Source organism: Aspergillus multicolor (genome assembly GCF_047715735.1).
Source record: "Aspergillus multicolor strain CBS 133.54 unplaced genomic scaffold BDW74scaffold_22, whole genome shotgun sequence".
NCBI classification, from domain to species: domain Eukaryota; kingdom Fungi; phylum Ascomycota; class Eurotiomycetes; order Eurotiales; family Aspergillaceae; genus Aspergillus; species Aspergillus multicolor.
Genome location: NW_027395973.1, coordinates 440542 through 457289, shown reverse-complemented (window position 1 = coordinate 457289; position 16748 = coordinate 440542). Strand labels below are relative to the sequence as shown.

General features: G+C 51.2%; 6 protein-coding genes across 6 annotated transcripts; 2 read left to right on the top strand and 4 right to left on the bottom strand.

Annotated features, from left to right (window-relative positions):
• Positions 1-471: 471 nt before the first annotated feature.
• Positions 472-2270, bottom strand: arp6 (actin family protein). Its single transcript, XM_073733225.1, has 4 exons — positions 1669-2270; positions 892-1600; positions 780-842; positions 472-724 (listed from the first exon to the last, which is right to left on the bottom strand). Exons 1-4 carry the CDS (start codon positions 2162-2164, stop codon positions 586-588), a joined length of 1407 nt encoding a protein of 468 aa, XP_073581571.1. The 5' UTR covers positions 2165-2270; the 3' UTR covers positions 472-585.
• Positions 2271-2701: 431 nt separating this feature from the next.
• BDW74DRAFT_58510 (PhzF family phenazine biosynthesis protein) lies at positions 2702-3906 on the top strand. The gene has a single exon (XM_073733224.1). The coding sequence runs from the start codon at positions 2847-2849 to the stop codon at positions 3786-3788; it is 942 nt and encodes a 313-aa protein (XP_073581570.1). The 5' UTR covers positions 2702-2846; the 3' UTR covers positions 3789-3906.
• BDW74DRAFT_58509 (uncharacterized protein) lies at positions 3907-5889 on the top strand. Its single transcript, XM_073733223.1, has one exon. It carries the CDS (start codon positions 4025-4027, stop codon positions 5681-5683), a length of 1659 nt encoding a protein of 552 aa, XP_073581569.1. The 5' UTR covers positions 3907-4024; the 3' UTR covers positions 5684-5889.
• A 12-nt stretch (positions 5890-5901) lies between these two features.
• Positions 5902-6336, bottom strand: BDW74DRAFT_180541 (putative copper resistance protein Crd2; the record flags this gene model as incomplete). Its single annotated transcript, XM_073729777.1, has 3 exons — positions 5902-5972; positions 6023-6118; positions 6177-6336. 3 exons carry the CDS (start codon positions 6334-6336, stop codon positions 5902-5904), a joined length of 327 nt encoding a protein of 108 aa, XP_073581568.1.
• A 587-nt stretch (positions 6337-6923) lies between these two features.
• On the bottom strand, positions 6924-9816 carry BDW74DRAFT_58467 (homeobox domain-containing protein). The gene is made up of 5 exons (XM_073733221.1): positions 8578-9816; positions 8394-8531; positions 8208-8340; positions 7721-8153; positions 6924-7662 (listed from the first exon to the last, which is right to left on the bottom strand). The coding sequence occupies exons 1-5, from the start codon at positions 9150-9152 to the stop codon at positions 7298-7300; spliced, it is 1644 nt and encodes a 547-aa protein (XP_073581567.1). The 5' UTR covers positions 9153-9816; the 3' UTR covers positions 6924-7297.
• Positions 9817-13760: 3944 nt separating this feature from the next.
• BDW74DRAFT_58485 (THO complex subunit THO1/HPR1) lies at positions 13761-16724 on the bottom strand. Its single transcript, XM_073733222.1, has 7 exons — positions 16399-16724; positions 16262-16340; positions 16094-16212; positions 15356-16039; positions 15154-15303; positions 14787-15100; positions 13761-14729 (listed from the first exon to the last, which is right to left on the bottom strand). The coding sequence occupies exons 1-7, from the start codon at positions 16636-16638 to the stop codon at positions 14318-14320; spliced, it is 1998 nt and encodes a 665-aa protein (XP_073581566.1). The 5' UTR covers positions 16639-16724; the 3' UTR covers positions 13761-14317.
• Between the last annotated feature and the right edge of the window lie 24 nt (positions 16725-16748).

The window sequence follows — 16748 nt, the reverse complement described above, 5'->3', positions numbered from 1 at the left end:
ATTCCTCAAGATAATAGCCCTAGAATCAACGTAGATAGCTGATAGACGAGGGTCAGAAACGTAATGAATATTACATTTGAGGATTTCTCTAGCGAGGTTTGCGTGCGCTCAAACGCCAGAGCTGTTGATGGACACCTATTTTAATCAGGGCCAAGGGCTTCCTCGGGTCGGAATCAAACACACACACTCTCGCGGGCCAGTTCTCGAGTACGGAAACCGAAAACATGAGTGTAGGCTCGGGGACAGGAACACCACAAGCCATCTGGAGAGAGCTGTCTCCATTTGGATTCGTTGTTCGCATGATGCATCGCAGTGCTGTAGGACGAGGGAACGGCAACACTCATTCTTCGACCTTTGATTCCAGGGCTACTATATCATCTGCTGATAGACTGATGGATCTTTCCTGGTAGTCTCATCCGCACCAACCAAGTCGATAGGTTGAATTGCTGCCTGAGATTTCGACACAATTATGGCCTGGTCTGCGACACAAAGTATGATTGTCCAGCTCAAGATTTGAGGCGCTGTGAATCGGGCAAATGCGTCTTTCTTGTATACGCGCGTGAATGCTAGTATGGTTAAAACCGTTCACAAAGCACCCGAGAACTTGCGGGCTGTCCAGGAAGATCCGTTCTCCTGGTATTCCTGGCGAGTAATTGCCATTTCCTTGAACTCGTCTTTATTCGTTGCTAGGCGGGATCCCCCAAGCCAGGCAGAGCGAATGGGGCTGTTGCGACGTCAGTGGCAAGCATATTATACAGTAAATCAGAAAAGAGACTTACTCCTTCGGACGTCGAACCCTGACCACGTATTCTGCTGAAGCAATCTGGCGCAACTCCGTTTCCCTGCCGACGTTAGCAAAGTGCAAGTTGAATTATAAATGTGCGTCCTTACAGTCTCTCCATAAATCCAGGAAGTAACGAGTTGCCCCCAACGACCAAAACATTGGCCAAGAACGCCGGATGCAGTCCCGTAGGCAGCACGGAAAGGCTTTGCAAGATGATGTCCGGTATGCCAGCCGACTTCATGCCAATGTCACTAGGAGTAAATAATATCTCCGGAACAGCGAAACGCTCATTGCCCAGAATTAGGGCATCCTCGTTGAGATGATCGGCACTAGCACCGGCAAGAACAGCCTTTCTCTGCTTGGATACCAGCAGCGGGTCATGAGGTCGCATAAAGCCTCGCCTGCCTCCATTCGGGTCTGGCAAAACGTAGTCGACTACCACACCATCTATTACATCCGATTGTCCACGTTTGCGATTTCCCTTCCACGTCCGCTCCAAATCACGGCTAAAATCGTTGCTCACGAAGCAGGCTGCCTCTTTGACCTCATTCATGATGTATGTTTCGTCGAGCATATTATATTGCCTCATCGATACTAGCTCTTTGAGATAATTTGTCAGATGCTTCCCGCCAAGGTCGAGTCGTCGAATTCCGCGTTGAAGTGGCTGGCCTCGGTAAACCGGTGTGACGGTCGTGTGTGAGTATCCAGAGTCAACCACAAGGAGGCACTCGGTCGGAGAGACGGCGGATCCAGGTTGTGATAGTATCGGGTCTCCGAATAGCGATTGAACTTCGTTCCAGGCGTTTAGCGAAGGACCTATATACCAGCAGGAACACTTTAGCCATGCGCAATCCCATAGCAAGGGGTAAAGACTCCAGCCTTACCAACACATCTCAAGTATCCTCCAAACCCCCACTCCTCCATTATAATCTCGTCCGCGTTCTTCTGTAGCACCGGTAAAGCATTCGGAGCCTCCGCAAAGATGATAGTCGTCTCCTCTGGATCTGCGATTCGCAATTCTTTCGACCGCGCAGCTTTTTCATCGAAGAACGAGCTCTCCCAAATCTCCTTTTGCGCCTCCCAGTTCACAGTGTAGCCTTTTTCAACCGGGCGCCTAAATAACATTTCATTGCAGTCTGCAACGTTCGTGCCAATTTGCGCGCCGACATAGATTCGATTCCCGCGGGCTTTAGCGATTGCGTTTGGAATGGCGGTACACGCTGACAAGGCAGCTTCTTCATCGTCGAAATGTGGCGACTCGGGCGCATAGCCCGCTTTCATTGTGTATGCACCATTGTCAATGATGAATGTCTTGTCGGGGAGAGATAGAGCTTGAGCGACGGAGTTCTTCCCAGGCGGGCGCAGTTTGGTGGTCACCATGATAATGATCCGAAGCGCGAAGCCAACTATTTGATATAATTCTTCAAGTGGGCATTTATCTCATGCACCGGAATCTCGGTAATTAAGGGTGAGGGGTGTTGAACGTTGTTGGACGAGCAAGGAAAAGGAGCTCCAAGCTCGGAGGCTTTGACGGGGGAGTCGACTCCCCGGTCCGAGCTGCCCCAATCAGGGAAATAGGGCACAGTGTTAGGGCACGCCGTGGAATCTCAACGGAGGTGCATCTTTGCAGTATCCCATGCAACCTGTTGATGGCAATGACTAGAATCTCACTCCCTTGAGGTACAACATTGTCTTTTTTGTACCTTACTTAGTGCCTACTTTGTTATTGATGAACAGACCATGGACCATGAATCAATTGATAGGAGGTGGAAAATATATATATTGAGGGCATTGCACGGACCCTTGGCACCTGATCTTCACCAATGAAGACACCACGCCAAAAGTCAGACCAATCATATGCTTATTAGGCCATTATAGTTGTAAAAACAGGCAGGTAACTGTACAGATCAGAATGACACCCAGTCACCGGATAATCTTTCCATGACTCATTTACCTAGGCGGGGTCGACTAAACTTGTCATAGGGCGTGGAGCTTCTTTTTACTGCGGTATTCTATCGAATCTCGACCACGTCCTTTACCTATCGCAACAACCAGTATCATCATGACCAGCCTCAAGTTTGTCACTCTCGATGTCTTCACCACTAAGATCTACGAGGGCAATCCCCTTGCAGTGGTGTTTCTCCCCGCAGCAACAACCGCCCAGCTAACGCAGCGCCAAAAGCAAACCATCGCGCGCGAGTTCAACCTCTCAGAAACCATCTTTGTCCACGCAGAACATGGACCAAATGAGTCTCGCACCATTGACATCTTCACAGAAAGCGAGGAGCTCCCGTTCGCTGGACACCCAACCATCGGCGCTGCGTCATGGTTTCTGCACCATGCGCCAGAGGCAAATGCTAGCAACGCCGTGAGGAGCTTGAACATGAAAGCCGGGAATCTTCCAATCGCTCTCCAGGATGCCAACTTGGGTGTCGTGTCTGCGCGGGTTGCGCATGACGTGCACATTCATGAGAAGCAGTACCCACTCCATGAGGTACTGCGGCTCCATCCATCCATGAAGCCGTACCTGACTCAGTCATCTATTGCTTTGGTCTCCGTTGTAAGAGGAATGAACCAACTCCTTGTCGAACTGCCCTCGCTCGAGGCTCTAGCCGCTGTAAGCACTGCATATGGTGGACAGCCCGCTAGTTCGTCGTACCTGGATGCTGGATGGGATGAGGGGATGGTTGCGACATACTTCTACGTCCGGGATGTGGAAGACGAGGTGTTGGGCCGGAGGGTTATACGCACGAGGATGATCTTGGGAAATCTTGAGGATCCAGCAACTGGTAGCGCCGCGAGTGGTTTGACGGCTTATCTCTCGCTTAAGGAGGAGAGGACTGGACGGTTTGGGTATGATGTTGTGCAGGGGGTAGAGATGGGCAGGCGAAGTGATATTGGGCTTGAGGTGGTGACTGGGGAGAAGGGCATTGAGAGTCTGGAGCTGAGGGGCAGTGCGGTGCAGGTCAGTGAGGGCTCCATAGTGGCTCCTCAAAACAAGTGAATGGCAGAGTGAAAGTGAATGACCTGGGAAATCTCTGCCAGCCTGCTCATCCTTGTCCTGGGGAGCTTGGTGGGCCCCTTGGTGGTGAATCTGAAAGTGAATGAATGTCACTTGTGTTTGTGTCCACATGTCCATTGAACTTCTTGATCTTATGCATTTAACAGGGCTTCTGCACCTAGCTGAACCATGCTCCAATCCATGCTTGCACCTGTCCATACTTCCATCTGTTGAAGTCTATGTGCAAGAAACCCCTCAGAATGGCTGAAACCCAAGGCAGTCGTACCAAATTCTTTCTTAATAACGCTCTCAAATCCCTAAAAAAGACCTTCAACTTCTGCTCTAAATTCAAACGCAAGCCCACTGCAACCTCCACTATGCCAAACACATCAACTTCAGTGCTGGTCAAGGACTCGAGCATATCCAGCTATGATTCCGAACCCCCTCGCTCAGTCCGCATCCCCTCGACATCCCAACATGGCCGTGCGCTGTTCATACCCGATAGCACGGATGAAAAGGAACGCAAACACAAGCTCGAGCACCCGCACGAGCCCCAGCCGGAGCACGAGCATGACAAAAACATCTCACAGTCAAGCCGTGTAACAAAAGGCCTTCGAATCCGCCGCTTGGCTTCTCGTCTTCCTTCCTTCGAGCTTCCACGCACCCAGACATCCGCAAGTATCAGTCGCAAGTCCACCTTTGCCACCTCGAGACTTCCTACGCCGACTGAGCCGCCAAAGGATGCACGGTACTCTCACGCGATATACCAAAAAGAAGGGCAGAGGACCGTGCTGTCGCCTATAGGAAGACGATGGGCAATGCAAAGTCGCGCAACACCCAGAGTTACCCTAAGCAAGACCGCTCGGCCGTCCACCCAAGCGTCTTTTCCTTCTCGACAGCCAAGCACTTTCCTCAAGGTACCGAGAAGGCCATCGGCACAGTACAATGGGCGCAAGAAGAGCCTAGAGGTGAAGGTCCCGGCTCTGGCATCGGCATCGGCCACCCCACTGGCACTGGCGCCCATCGAGAAGGAGCGAGCCAGCAGCATCCACCACCACCTACCTCGTTACTATCAAGCCCGCAACAGCCTGTCTCTGAATGTTGCATGTTTTGACACCAAATCCGCAATAACGACCATGAACGAAATGGCTGCTCCTAGGCGCATTCGGTTGGCTCAGGGCTTCGAGGACCTCAGACTCGCGCAGGATACCCAACATGCAAAGCTGCCCGCGCCCAAAAGCACATTGAATCCTGGACCGGAGAGCTCGACCACTCAAATCCAGAAGCCGCATCTGCAAGTACAGATCCATGAACACGTGAAAGAGAACAACGCCCCGGCAGCCTCCCGCGCACACATCCAGCCCTCTGCTCATCAGCCACAATACGCAAACGTGCAAACTACCCCAAACCGCACGAATGAGCAACGCTCCAAGTTGCCTGTCCTGAGCCCTAGCAGCTCTAGGCGCATGACACAGAATGAGAGAATGGTATCGGAACCACTACCACCGAGGAGTTCTGTCATAACTCCCATCTCACCGCTCCCTTCTCGTGTGTCAAACCCTAAGGAGAGGACTGTACTAACAACGCAAACGGATGCTCGGCCACAGGTCTCCATTTCCATGCCTCAAGAATACTGGCTGGGCCGGTTCGTGACTTTGACCAACGCATTCCATTACGAGGATTCCTTCAATGAGCCGGATATTGCGACAGGATTCGAGATGCCTTCCAGTTACTCACGTCCATTCCAGGGCTCGGACGATGGAGACATGGCTGTGTATCGGGTAAAGCGGGCGTTCATGGTTCTGGAGAACCACTGTACCACGGAGGAGGCCGCTGCGAGCTTGCGAGCATTCCGGGAGGCGTACATTCAGCGCTGCGGCGATCGTTGGATGTACTAGATGGCAGCACCGTGTTTGTTTTTCTGTGTTTGCTTTGTCCCGGTTTCCGAAATGATCGTGTTTCAAAAAAAAATTCATTGTTGATACTGAGGTATGCTGCATGTCATAATCCCACCTCAAAGACTCCAACCAACGCCATCCCTATTTAGATAATACACCAAGAAAAAGAAGAAAAAACCCAATGCTCCCCGGCTTCGTAAACATAGACTTTAAGCACATCAGGCCTTGGTCGTGAAATCAGTCTCGAGAGCAGAGTCAACAGCCCCAGCCTTCTCACAAGTGCAAGAAGCTATAGAAGTTAGCATATGTCAATAACCACAAAAGACATTAAATGCTTACCCTCGGATCTCTTCCCACAAGGACACGTCTCTCCAGCCACAGGCTGGTTCTCACTTGCCGCACGTTCGCAGGTACACTGACCAGCCGGACGAGCTCCTGCACACCATCATTAGTATACGTCCCATCAATGTAATTTAGTAAGAGGAGGACATACGGCATGAGCACCTGGCACCCTGGACCGAGTTCTCGGTGGAAGCCTTGTTGCAGGAGCAGTGCAGAGCAGACTCCTTGCCGCAGGAGCACTTCGCCTGCGCGGCGCAGACGCAGCCACCGCTGGGGTTGGTCTTGCAGCAGGTAGTAGCAGGGTGGACCATTTTGAATGTTGGCGTTGTAATTGGAAAAGGTGAGGGCTGAAATTGAGGTCTTGGTAGTATGTGGTTGTATGGATGACGTCAGAGGACAGATAGGATCGGTTCCGTCGATGAGTTTTCGAGTTGGACTGGATTGGTAGAAAGCGATAATTCAAGCCAAAGCAATGAAGCTGAGATAGAGACAGAGATAGAGATAGGTGAGTTTGACGATGGGAATAAAGCAAAGCAGGACAGGCAGCCTGCAGTATTTATACAGAGCAGGCCTTGTTGCCCCTCGAGTCATCCGTTGACTTGTTTAGCAATCTGGCGTCCCTGATTGGCTGGGCGGCATTGCTCAGCTTTCTTTGACCACAGAATTAAGCATCAATGATTGGTCCAACATAGTTCCTGACTGGAGGATTGGTAATCGCTTTTTGAGCATTGGGCAGGTGCGACGGTCTGACATGTAATTGCTTTTTCGTGGTTGCTGATTGGGATTGGGGATGCTGAGACTGTCTGCACTCTGCAGCCCTAAGTTCCGAGTATCTGCAGGTACTCCGGCCCAGGCAGCGACCAAGGAGATAGTCGTGTACGGTCTACATTTGGAAAGATTGCGAGGATAACATTTAACATTAGACTAGAGCTCTGTGACTTGTAGAATATGTCTTTCAAGAACAGCCACGCATGATCAACAATGCAAATAAGTGAAACAAAACGCCAAATGTCCCAACGCCAAGTGCAACACACCAATGATTTTTCCGCCGGTAAGCAATAAGTGTTAAATAAAACATGAGAGAGAAGAAAAAAAAAGTGAGCTATAACCAGTCGCCAACAGGTAGTATGTACGGGAAAGAACCAAATGTCTTTCGCCAATTAGTTGTGCTCGGACCACCGTCCGCATTACTTGGGTAGATTGAGTAGAAGCTGCAATCGGTTTCGAGGCGTCGTGTCGAGCGTTGGTTGTGAGAACAGTCGCGCTCTGCGACTATAAATAGTTCGCATAATCGTAGCTTTGGCCGTACTTGGCTCTCAGAGGATCCATGACCTGCGGGGAGGAAATCCTGCCATCAGGCGAGCTGCTAACAGCAACGTGGCCCGCCTCCGAAGGGAAAGTGGCCGGAAGACTTAGGCTGGACGCATTGGCTTGAGTATATGGGATACCGGTACCAATGCTGTAAGGGTGGTGTTCGTAGGAGTAGGGGCGGTAGTCAGGTGCTTCGGAGACCGGGAGGTGTTGCACAGCGGGCATGTTTCGCCCAGGCGCCTGCATGTGCGAGCTCATTTCTATTCCGCCGTAGGCTTTCGGAGCAGGCATCGAAAGAGGAGGTTGGTAACTGTGTATTTGGGAATCTAGAAAGAAGCCTTTGAGTCAGCATTGAGGGTCTCGAAATGGCATTTGGAAACTCACTCGTACTGTCCATTCCATATGAAATTTGCGTCTCTTGTTGACCGGTAGGCGATACGGAGCCCTCTACTGGACGGTGCTGACCATAGCCAACCATCATCCCGTTTGCCGGTCGATTCATCATATAGTCCACTGGCCGTCGGTAGGGAATCCCGGGATGGCCCATCGGCTCTCCAGGCCTTGAGAATCGGCCAGGATATTGGAGATTTGTATTGTATGACGATTCAGAGAAGCTGCTCGACCGCGGAAAGGGAAAGGTGCCTCGGGTGCTCCTCAAATCTGGAACAGTCGCTGCTGCTCCACGGTTTTGGTAATTCTCGAAGCCCCTATCGGAAGAGGTCGGTAGATAACCAGGGCCGTTCGTGGACGCTGAGCTCAATGGAGAAATAACGTACTCGTCCTCGTTCAAGCGCGGTAAGCCGTCGGTAAGCAGACCCTAAATGAACATATGTTAGATGAGCGTACAATGTATATGATGTGGATACCCTACCGATGCCTCCGAAGAACCCTTGCTGCCAAAGGGAGTGCGTAAAACCTGAGTCGTATCGAAATCATCCGGCAATGCTCGCGACTTTAACATACGTTCCCGATCGTTGCTAGTAAGTCGCTTGAGTTTCGCCCGTCTGGGAGAGTGTCAGTCGAGGATGCTGCCCTTGTGCTAGCATGCTTGAAATACCTGTTCTGAAACCAGACCTGAACCTGACGTGGGGTTAGTCCAGGGATTTCTCTCGAAAGCCTCTCTCTGTGAGCAGCATCAGGATGCGCCTGCCGAGTAAACTCGCTCATCAGAAAGCGAGTTTGATTATGTGTAAGTCTGTAGAGGTTAGTGGATGCGCAAACAATTACTCCAAGCCACATACCGGAACCTCTTCATCTTCTTTTTGTCTAACTTGACGTCCTGTGATGATTTTTTCTCGTCGGCGACTGACCCGTCGTCATCAGAGGAGCCACCGTTGATCTCGATATGATCTTTCTCCTCCTCATGTACCTCCTCTGCGACCTCTGACTTGACACTGAATGACCTTCCGTCGTCGTTTGTCTGAGTGTCGACTGCCTCTTGGGTCTCAGCACCGTGTCTCTCCAGGTTTAGCCTCGATGTGTCGCTTTGCGCATTTGCAGTTGCACTTTCCGCACCATTCAAAGGTCTATCTACCCCTGAGTACTGTATAGAGCTGGAAGACCTTGCAGGCGGTTGCATTGTAAAGGCATTCTCAGCCTTGTACTCGGCAGGCTGCATTTCCCCAGGGGCGGTCTTTTCTAGCTCGCCTGCTGTTCCGCCGAGCCCCGGGAGAGTTGACAACTCCGCTCTCGATTTCGATAAGACTGGCTCGCTATTCCAGGAGACAGATGCCCAAGAACTCGTGATTGCGGGTGAATGAGCAGTAGCTGGGGATGGCATCGTCGACACCCAGGCACAAGGGCCACTAACTGACATGGTCGAGATGCCTTCGCCACTTAGTCCATGCAAGTTGCCAAAAGCCCAGTGCAGCACAGATGCAGTGACGATAAGATGTCAAAACAGATGTCGTGGTAAGTTCGTGGAACGCACTGAGTATAGTGGGTCTGCGAGCGTTGTGAAAGTTGTCTGAAGATTCAACGGTCTCAAAGTAATTGTTGAACCAGGGGTAGCGATAACAAGGGAGGTAAATAGAAGCTAGACTTTCGCCGTTTTCAGGAATTCATCAAAGTGTCATCGGCATTGGATAACTGACGAACAAGAAGCAATCTAACCACCTGGGCTGTTTCTTATAAAGACGATAAAAGGGGAGTCTTAGTCGTGATTGATCACCACAAGCCAGCGGTAACAGATGAAGGTCGATTCCACAGTTGGGTCCTGGATGTGGCCGAACACTCCAGCCTCCCGGCGCCTGGCAAGGGAAGAAGGGAGGAGCAGAGATTAAACAGTGCTTAGCCAAGCGGGTCAGGACAAAGAGATCAAGGTACGGAGATTCGAAATCAAGACCAGGAATACCGGGGCGCTTAGCTCCAGTACTGTGGCCGACGTCCGAGAGTATTGATCCACCGGATCTGTCACTTCAGTCCACACTATTGAAGGGGAGGGGTGCCAGGAGGAGTGAGGGGTGGCAATGCCAGGACGGGTCCCTCCGGTTGACGACAGGCTGACTGGTCTGGAGACAAATGACGACCAGGGACTACTGCAGGAGGCAACTCCAGGAAAACCGGCAACTCAAGTAAAAGGTTCGCCGGCAAAGATATTGCACGCCAAGCTACAGGTATGAGCATGCTTCCCATAAGTATCAGAGTGTGCCCGCGGGACTCACCAGGCTGATCGGGATAAACGGTAGTAACAGAAAGGTGGGTATTTGGAGAATTTAGCTCGGAATCCAGGCAAATTTCCTGTTGTAGCAGGGGGTTTCGCCGGTACTCTATTCAGCGGAGCTCCTACTCAGAGTAGAACCCGACAATAATAATGACGGTGATATAAAGGTTCGTTGCAAGGTGTTTTGAGTAGAAAAGACGTTGGCGCTATGGAGTTCGAGGCAACGTGGTGCGGATAACCAATGAGAGGCTAAGGATATTTAGAAAATCGAAGAGAAGAATACAATGCTAATAGAGTCCCGGCAGAGAGGTCCAATAATAAATAGAAGTACTAAGAAGATAGGGACGGCATTAGGACGGCCATGCGCTTGATGGAAGCGAAAGTAGCGGGCAGGCAGACCACCTGGCGAGCTTCTGGACTGGGGGTGGCAGCCCTGTGGAAAAAGACGGAGTGGTGGTGCGTGGACCTTGATAGATACGTTGATCGAGGCTTGACTTTCACGAACGGGGCCATCACTGTTGGTCTGAGACAGTCGTTATGCACCGAGGTATGGCTGGCGTGACCGTAAATAAACTACCCGCGCTTCTCCGGTTACTTCCACACGAGCAGAGTAGTACATCTCATAACAACAGTGGTCAGCCGCCATTATTCTCGAGCGTTATTGACAGACAATATCTGCAAAAGCCTCAAGGACCTGAAGGCTGTCAGAGACAACCTTCGGGCGTAGAACGAAGACGCCAAACCGGGACAGTTCCTGAATCCGCGTATCCATACCTATCCCATTTGCATAACTGCAGCCTGCGGGTCACTGGGGGAGTCGGGGATAGTCTTAGACTCATCTCCACTGACCGTCTTGTTCGCCAATCAACGGCTGTTAGAGGGGCAGAAACGGACCCTTGCTCAGTTGTCTCGAGTCCTAGCTTGTCATCCCCCTGAGTCCTGACTCCTTGAAATCTGGTTTGTGGCTACCGACGCGAGCAGCACCACGGTGGTTAGGCTCAGAGGCTGTCATGTCAATTGTCAGTTGCTCCGATGGAGCCGATGGCACACCATGTGGAAGACGTTCCGGAACTAAGTGGTGCCTTGGCTAGGAATCCACCAAACACAGAGCCTGGATCAAGACAGGAGCGCCGGCGAGCCTAGGAGGCCCTAACGTTGAAGTCCTGTTAGCGCGCCAGCCAGTACGGCATCAGCCATCAGCCAGCCAAGCAATACCGGCCATGGCGACACGAAAGGCAGGCGTTACGGCATACGAGCAAAGACTGAAACCTGCGGCCTCATTAGGTAATCGGCAGAGCGAGTCCTGAGTCGCGCCGACAGCAGAGATGAACATGATAGACACACCTCTTGCAGGCCGGCTGTTTGATGAATCCAGGAACCAGACGGGTCTTGGTCTTGGATGAACCTCGAGGGCTGATCCAGCGGCGTGGGTGATGAAAAGACGGAAGGAAAAGCAAATTCCACCAACAGGCGGAGTCGCACCTCTGACGTCCTTTCCCAATCAGGCTTAGCGTGGGTCCCTTTACCGAGTCAGTACGGCGGTGCCTGGAGCGACGGGGGAGAGTCTGTAGACTGTAGATGGGCGATGGAGGTGATCAATCGATGCAAATAACGGTTAGACACTACTAGCATGCCGTACGGGTCGATGGTAGTCCTTGATTATTTCATAGCATCGTAGATTCATCTTCCGAGCAAGGCGCTGGGAAACTAGGCGTGACTAGAACGGACACTGGACCGAGACCGTCCGGGAGGCGTTCAACGGCACTGCAGCAGGGGCCCACCGGCCTTGAAGACGGGGCGACCTGACAAGGAGCCCGGAGGCCCAACTCTCCACACAAACGGACCTGCATGAAACACTTCTGTCGGAAGCCTTGAAAGAGGAAAGAGCAAAGTGAACGGATGGGCATCAGCCAAGCCAAACACACTCTTGTCTGGCAGGTTAAAAGGTTGGAGTAAACTAGGTAAACAGTAGTAGTAACAACAAAACCTTGAATAGTTCTAAAGCAAAACGACATGAGTCGTAGTGGGTCAGATAGGCCGTTGATCACCAAATCCAGCGTCTGAGCCTCTAGCTCAAATTCGCAAAGTGTGCTCGGTTAGAGCAGGAGAGAGCATCACCGGGAGGGATAAGGCGCTCGAAAGCCGACAGACAGGAATTGTGTCCGCACTCAAAGAAAGTCCAGATAAGCTGGGAATCTAGGGTCTTCCTGAGGAATTACGGAGTACTCTGGTATGCATAATGCATTTGATAAAATGCGCACCCACTCCGTAAGGCTTCGGATCATGACTAATATCCGAAGGGTGGTGTCAGGAACGGCAACAGGTTGGACGTTCTACTCCGTCGTAGTACGGAGTACCGTCATGGAAAATAATGGAAGCGGGTGAAGCTCTATACGCACCACGAAGGCGTCGTGCCCTTGGCTCCTCGGAGAATTCCTGACCAGTGTGAAGCTGGAGATCTTGCCTAGATAGGAAAGGTTCCAGGCGAAATCTCGGAAACGTCAGATGAGCCTAAAATGGCCCTAGTCAAAGGGACGCGTACGTACTGATATCCGCCCAGTGCGTGGGTGTAAATATAGTACTTTGCGGGTACTTTGGTGTCAGGCCTTCTAGGAGGTTTCCATATCGAGCTGGTCACCCCCGACGGACGTCAGCGCAATCCGAGCGACTCCATGCACCATGGCCTGATCGGTCAAAGCTCCTGGCGCTGGATACTAGTGAGCCGTATCGATGATCCTTGATATCAACATTGACATCGTGTGGCAACGGTGCGGGGAAGGTGATCACAGGCAAATCCACGATATCAAAGCGACCAGTCATGGGCTCGGCTTAATCCGCTTCAGCGCGTCGCGCCGTGGCCAAGATGGAGAGCATATCCCTTCATTGATACTCAGCATCGTTCGGCCGCCGGCAAGCGTGCGAATTCCCAGTTCTTGAGACCTCAGCTCTTGTCTGGTTTGTGCGGGTCACCAGCCATGGTGAAACGCCACAGTCAGGGCATGCTCCATCCACCTCCATCTTGTCCTGCCGAGGTACATTCTTGTCGTCTACATACCTGCGCCAGGCGGGTAGCTTCATCGACATCCAGGTTCGGAACTCTGATACCCTAAACCTTCCTTCTAGTGTCTCAAAATACTTCATGTTCGCTCGTGGAGTGCTTTGGTGAAGAGTTTGATTCCATGCGCCACGCGTCGACAGGTCACTGAAGACGTGAAGAAACTGCAGGAGCAGCTCCCGTTATCCTCCAGTAGGGTTGGGCCTAGGTTTACCGTGAAACATGACAGGCGCCCTTTAATCTCGCCTCCAGAGCTCCAGTACTTCCGTTTCTTCGTCTTCCAAGAATCCAAGCGCCTGGAAATGCCATGCTTCTTTCACGTTGCTGCCATGCTGTCGTGTTCTTGACTTTGCACCTGCAGCCTGTTGGGTTGCTAGGGTGTCACTCGTCAGGCTGTCAGACGGGAAATGTTTCGGCTAAATTGAAGCTTATGCATACCGTTTCTTCAACACCATGAAAGGTGAGGTCCGGGCTTCTAATTATGCAGGTACGGAGTACTTTGCAGGTGATTATAGTGGTTGATCATTGATAAACTGCTTAAGGCGCCTATAATTGCTCTGCCGAGATCCGTGTAGACGAACTGAACTGGAAGGATTGAGGGAATCCTCTGATGACCCTGGATTTGTTCCCATTTCCAGGGCGGGGTTTTTGCCGCCCGTTCAAAATACGAATCTCCGTAGTAGTATCTTCATCTGCTGGTTTAGTGGAGTACGAAGTACTCCGAGTCGTGAATAATCCGGAATGAAGAATTCGCGGTAAGCAGAGGAAATACTGACACCCCCAGTCAGTAGTTAGTCAAAGGCTCCAGGGTGTGGTCCTGTGTGTCGGCCATGTTGCCTTCATTTCCAATCGTTAGTCGCCGGTGGGCAGCACCCCAAATGCAAGTAGCCAAATATTCCATACACCGTATGCAAATACCTAGCCAATGTCCATTCAATAGTACGCCCCCATGCAGAAAAGGATGCTGTGCCAGACGCCGCTAGCTATGGTTGATGAAGGTGATACCTGTTTCGCAAGCAAGTCATTGACGTCTATCATTAGGCCGGCGGTGAGGTTGTGGCCAAATCGTCGAATATTGCAGGACGTTCGATTACGCACGCCTCGCCCAAGTCCGCCGCCGGTCCCTCTACATCCCATTTCAATTGCAGGCCAAGCTGCATATATCGACTGCACCAGCCAGGTGATCGGCCGAAGAAGCGCCAGCAGAACCTATCAAAACAATCCCCCTCCTGGATTACTGAAATTATGAGGATTGTGGGCCTCGTCACGACCCCGGTGCATCAATAGTCGCTGCATCGTTCCCTTCGGCTGTTTTCGATTCAGCAGAAACGGCAGCACTTCCCGTTTCGGTGTCCATCGGGTCATCCTGTAAAGACCCATTTGCTTCGGCCCCCTGAGGATTCTTTGCCGTGGACTCCTGTGGTGTGCTTGCAGCGGGTTGAGTCGTGCTCTCCGCGGACTGTGGGGATTCGAAAAGGGTCCTGAGATTTTTCCCGTCTTCGATCTTATCAAAGGCTGCGAGCTTGCTCTTAGCTGAGAGCCGTAACATCAGCCAAGTTTTGCTTGCTTTTGTTTGGTTCGCAGCCTCTTTGTCGTCGTTGGTCTGTGCCGTGTCAATGTCAAATTCGACGTCCTCGATCACTCGCATCAGGGATTCTGAAGTTGGGACGTTGAACCTGGAATTAAATTAGTTGCTGTTGTCAATCCCTGGACTACTTGAAAGAAGTGCCTACCTCTCCGACTCTTTGAGCCGTTCAACACCAGATAGCGACTCGCTCTCGGATAAAAATTTGAGATTGAGAGAATTCATAGGGGAAGCACGAAGACGCTTGTTGGCATAGATTTTGGTCGCTTTATCACGAGCACCGATGTACTCATCGACCGATACTGCAGGCTTCTCAATTGGAGGGCAACCTTCAGCTTTCCAGCGTACCCAATTCTTGTCTCGCGACAAAACCGTATCCACCATACGATAGTAGAACTTTCCACCAGCACCTTCCTGAAGGTAACCCTCAATCGATTTCCTCATCTTGACTGCCCATTGTGCCTAACACAGTTAGCTCTAAGCATAAGGGATAATTTTGAAAGAAACGCCCTTACATCTTCATCACTCAGGATAAACCCGTACAGTACGGACTTGTTAGTCAGATCAGCTAACTTCGCTTTCGATTTCGACGTAAGCGAGAGCATGAAGTCTAGAAGAATCAAGGCTTGCACCAGAACATGTCTCCTGAATGCTGTATCGTTGACCTAAGATGACGATTTAGGACTGATAGAAGTAAAGCATGATCAGGAAAGATACCTCGAGGTCAAAAAGCTCCCGACTAGTCAGGTATTTTGGGTTGAAGCTGCTTGCGATTTCGGGCCCATCTGCTGTTCGCTTCCGCTTGGTTGATTTCCGGATTTCCTCCTGCGTCTTGCTATTAGAGGTTTCAAGGTCGGTATTGACCGTCCGGAACGCAGATAACGTGGATTCAAGCCCGCCCTTGAATGTAGTAAAGTGCTGTACATCAAAAATCTTTGTCGGCGCAGAGAAGTAGGCCTGTAAGCCCCAGAAGATAGGGTAGAGTGTATCTAAATCCAGTGGACGCTCCCCATTATGATTGCCAGGCTTCAAAACCGTCACCTTGGGCGTCTTAACGGCGTTTGGCGCGGGCGATTTGCCGTCTTTCACATTGACCGGGCGTGTCTCCGTTTTCTGCTTTTCTGTATCGACCAATGAGGTTGATTCTCCCGTGTCCGGCATATCCACATCCATATCATCAGCTCCATCACCAACGTCCTTCGCAATGGTATCAAAAGTCGTAACATTTTCGGTATGGTATTCGCCGCGCAGGTTCACTGCACTTTTGTCTCCTAGAGGGAAGCTTTGGAAGAGAAATATAAACACCCGGCCGCAAAAGACTGTATCCTCCGCCCGCGACAGTCGTCGTAGTAGTTCATTACATGATCGTAGTATGATAAGATTTTTCTGTTTGAAATGTTTCTTCAGGCTGTGTGAGCCGCTTTGAAGAGTGAGTGATGTGGAAGATGCGCATACCTTCGTGTTCCTTTCTCTTCGGGATTCCAAGTAATCAAAGACTTTGCGACAACCTTCAATAGTCTGGCTGTCTAGTAGCTCCTCGATTAACCAGAATATGAGACCGGGCTCGCATTGTTCTAAATCGCATTAAGGCATTTCCTATCACGTATGCAGACGGAAACAAACCGTTGTCGGAAAATACAGATATGATGTCGAGCAGGTTCCAGATCCGAACGAACTCGGGGTCATCGATCACGGTGGTTGCCTGGATAGACCGTAATGTCAGTAGTTGCTTCGATTTGCGGTCATAGACCACAACATACGAGCAGACTATAGAACTTCTCCCTGAAAGCGATTTCCACAGCAGCAAAGCGAGTCTGCTGACTCAATTGCTTGGATATGTGCCCATCTTCTCCTTGGACGACCCAGAAAGACTCCCCGAGCTGTGTTTCCGATAAAGGAGGCTCGATCTCCTTTCCTGGCTTCACATGTTCTGCATTGGCCAACAGGGAATCAACCTGCCTCCTGTATATGTCAATCACATCAACATCTGCGATCGCCATTTTCCAAAGCTGGCGGCAGCAGTCGCTGGCGATACTGGCGATCCAAAGAAGTGAGGTTGTCGCGTGGGAGATGTGTTGCTGCGGCTCTGCAGGCTTTCCGTCGGCCAATC

What these genes read in the sequence shown, in the direction of transcription:
- BDW74DRAFT_58485 (XM_073733222.1), bottom strand. Translation starts at nt 16,638, where the DNA reads ATGGCGATCGCAGATGTTGATGTGATTGACATATACAGGAGGCAGGTT. An exon ending in GAAGAGAAAGGAACACGAAG is followed by an intron (nt 16,040 to 16,093) that starts GTATGCGCATCT and finishes CACAGCCTGAAG; the next exon opens with AAACATTTCAAACAGAAAAA. An exon ending in GGGAGCTTTTTGACCTCGAG is followed by an intron (nt 15,304 to 15,355) that starts GTATCTTTCCTG and finishes TCGTCATCTTAG; the next exon opens with GTCAACGATACAGCATTCAG.
- arp6 (XM_073733225.1), bottom strand. Translation starts at nt 2,164, where the DNA reads ATGGTGACCACCAAACTGCGCCCGCCTGGGAAGAACTCCGTCGCTCAA. An exon ending in AGGATACTTGAGATGTGTTG is followed by an intron (nt 1,601 to 1,668) that starts GTAAGGCTGGAG and finishes GCTGGTATATAG; the next exon opens with GTCCTTCGCTAAACGCCTGG. An exon ending in CCTGGATTTATGGAGAGACT is followed by an intron (nt 843 to 891) that starts GTAAGGACGCAC and finishes TAACGTCGGCAG; the next exon opens with GGAAACGGAGTTGCGCCAGA.
- BDW74DRAFT_58467 (XM_073733221.1), bottom strand. Translation starts at nt 9,152, where the DNA reads ATGTCAGTTAGTGGCCCTTGTGCCTGGGTGTCGACGATGCCATCCCCA. An exon ending in CAGGTCTGGTTTCAGAACAG is followed by an intron (nt 8,341 to 8,393) that starts GTATTTCAAGCA and finishes ACACTCTCCCAG; the next exon opens with ACGGGCGAAACTCAAGCGAC. An exon ending in ATATGGAATGGACAGTACGA is followed by an intron (nt 7,663 to 7,720) that starts GTGAGTTTCCAA and finishes GCTTCTTTCTAG; the next exon opens with ATTCCCAAATACACAGTTAC.
- BDW74DRAFT_58510 (XM_073733224.1), top strand. Translation starts at nt 2,847, where the DNA reads ATGACCAGCCTCAAGTTTGTCACTCTCGATGTCTTCACCACTAAGATC.
- BDW74DRAFT_58509 (XM_073733223.1), top strand. Translation starts at nt 4,025, where the DNA reads ATGTGCAAGAAACCCCTCAGAATGGCTGAAACCCAAGGCAGTCGTACC.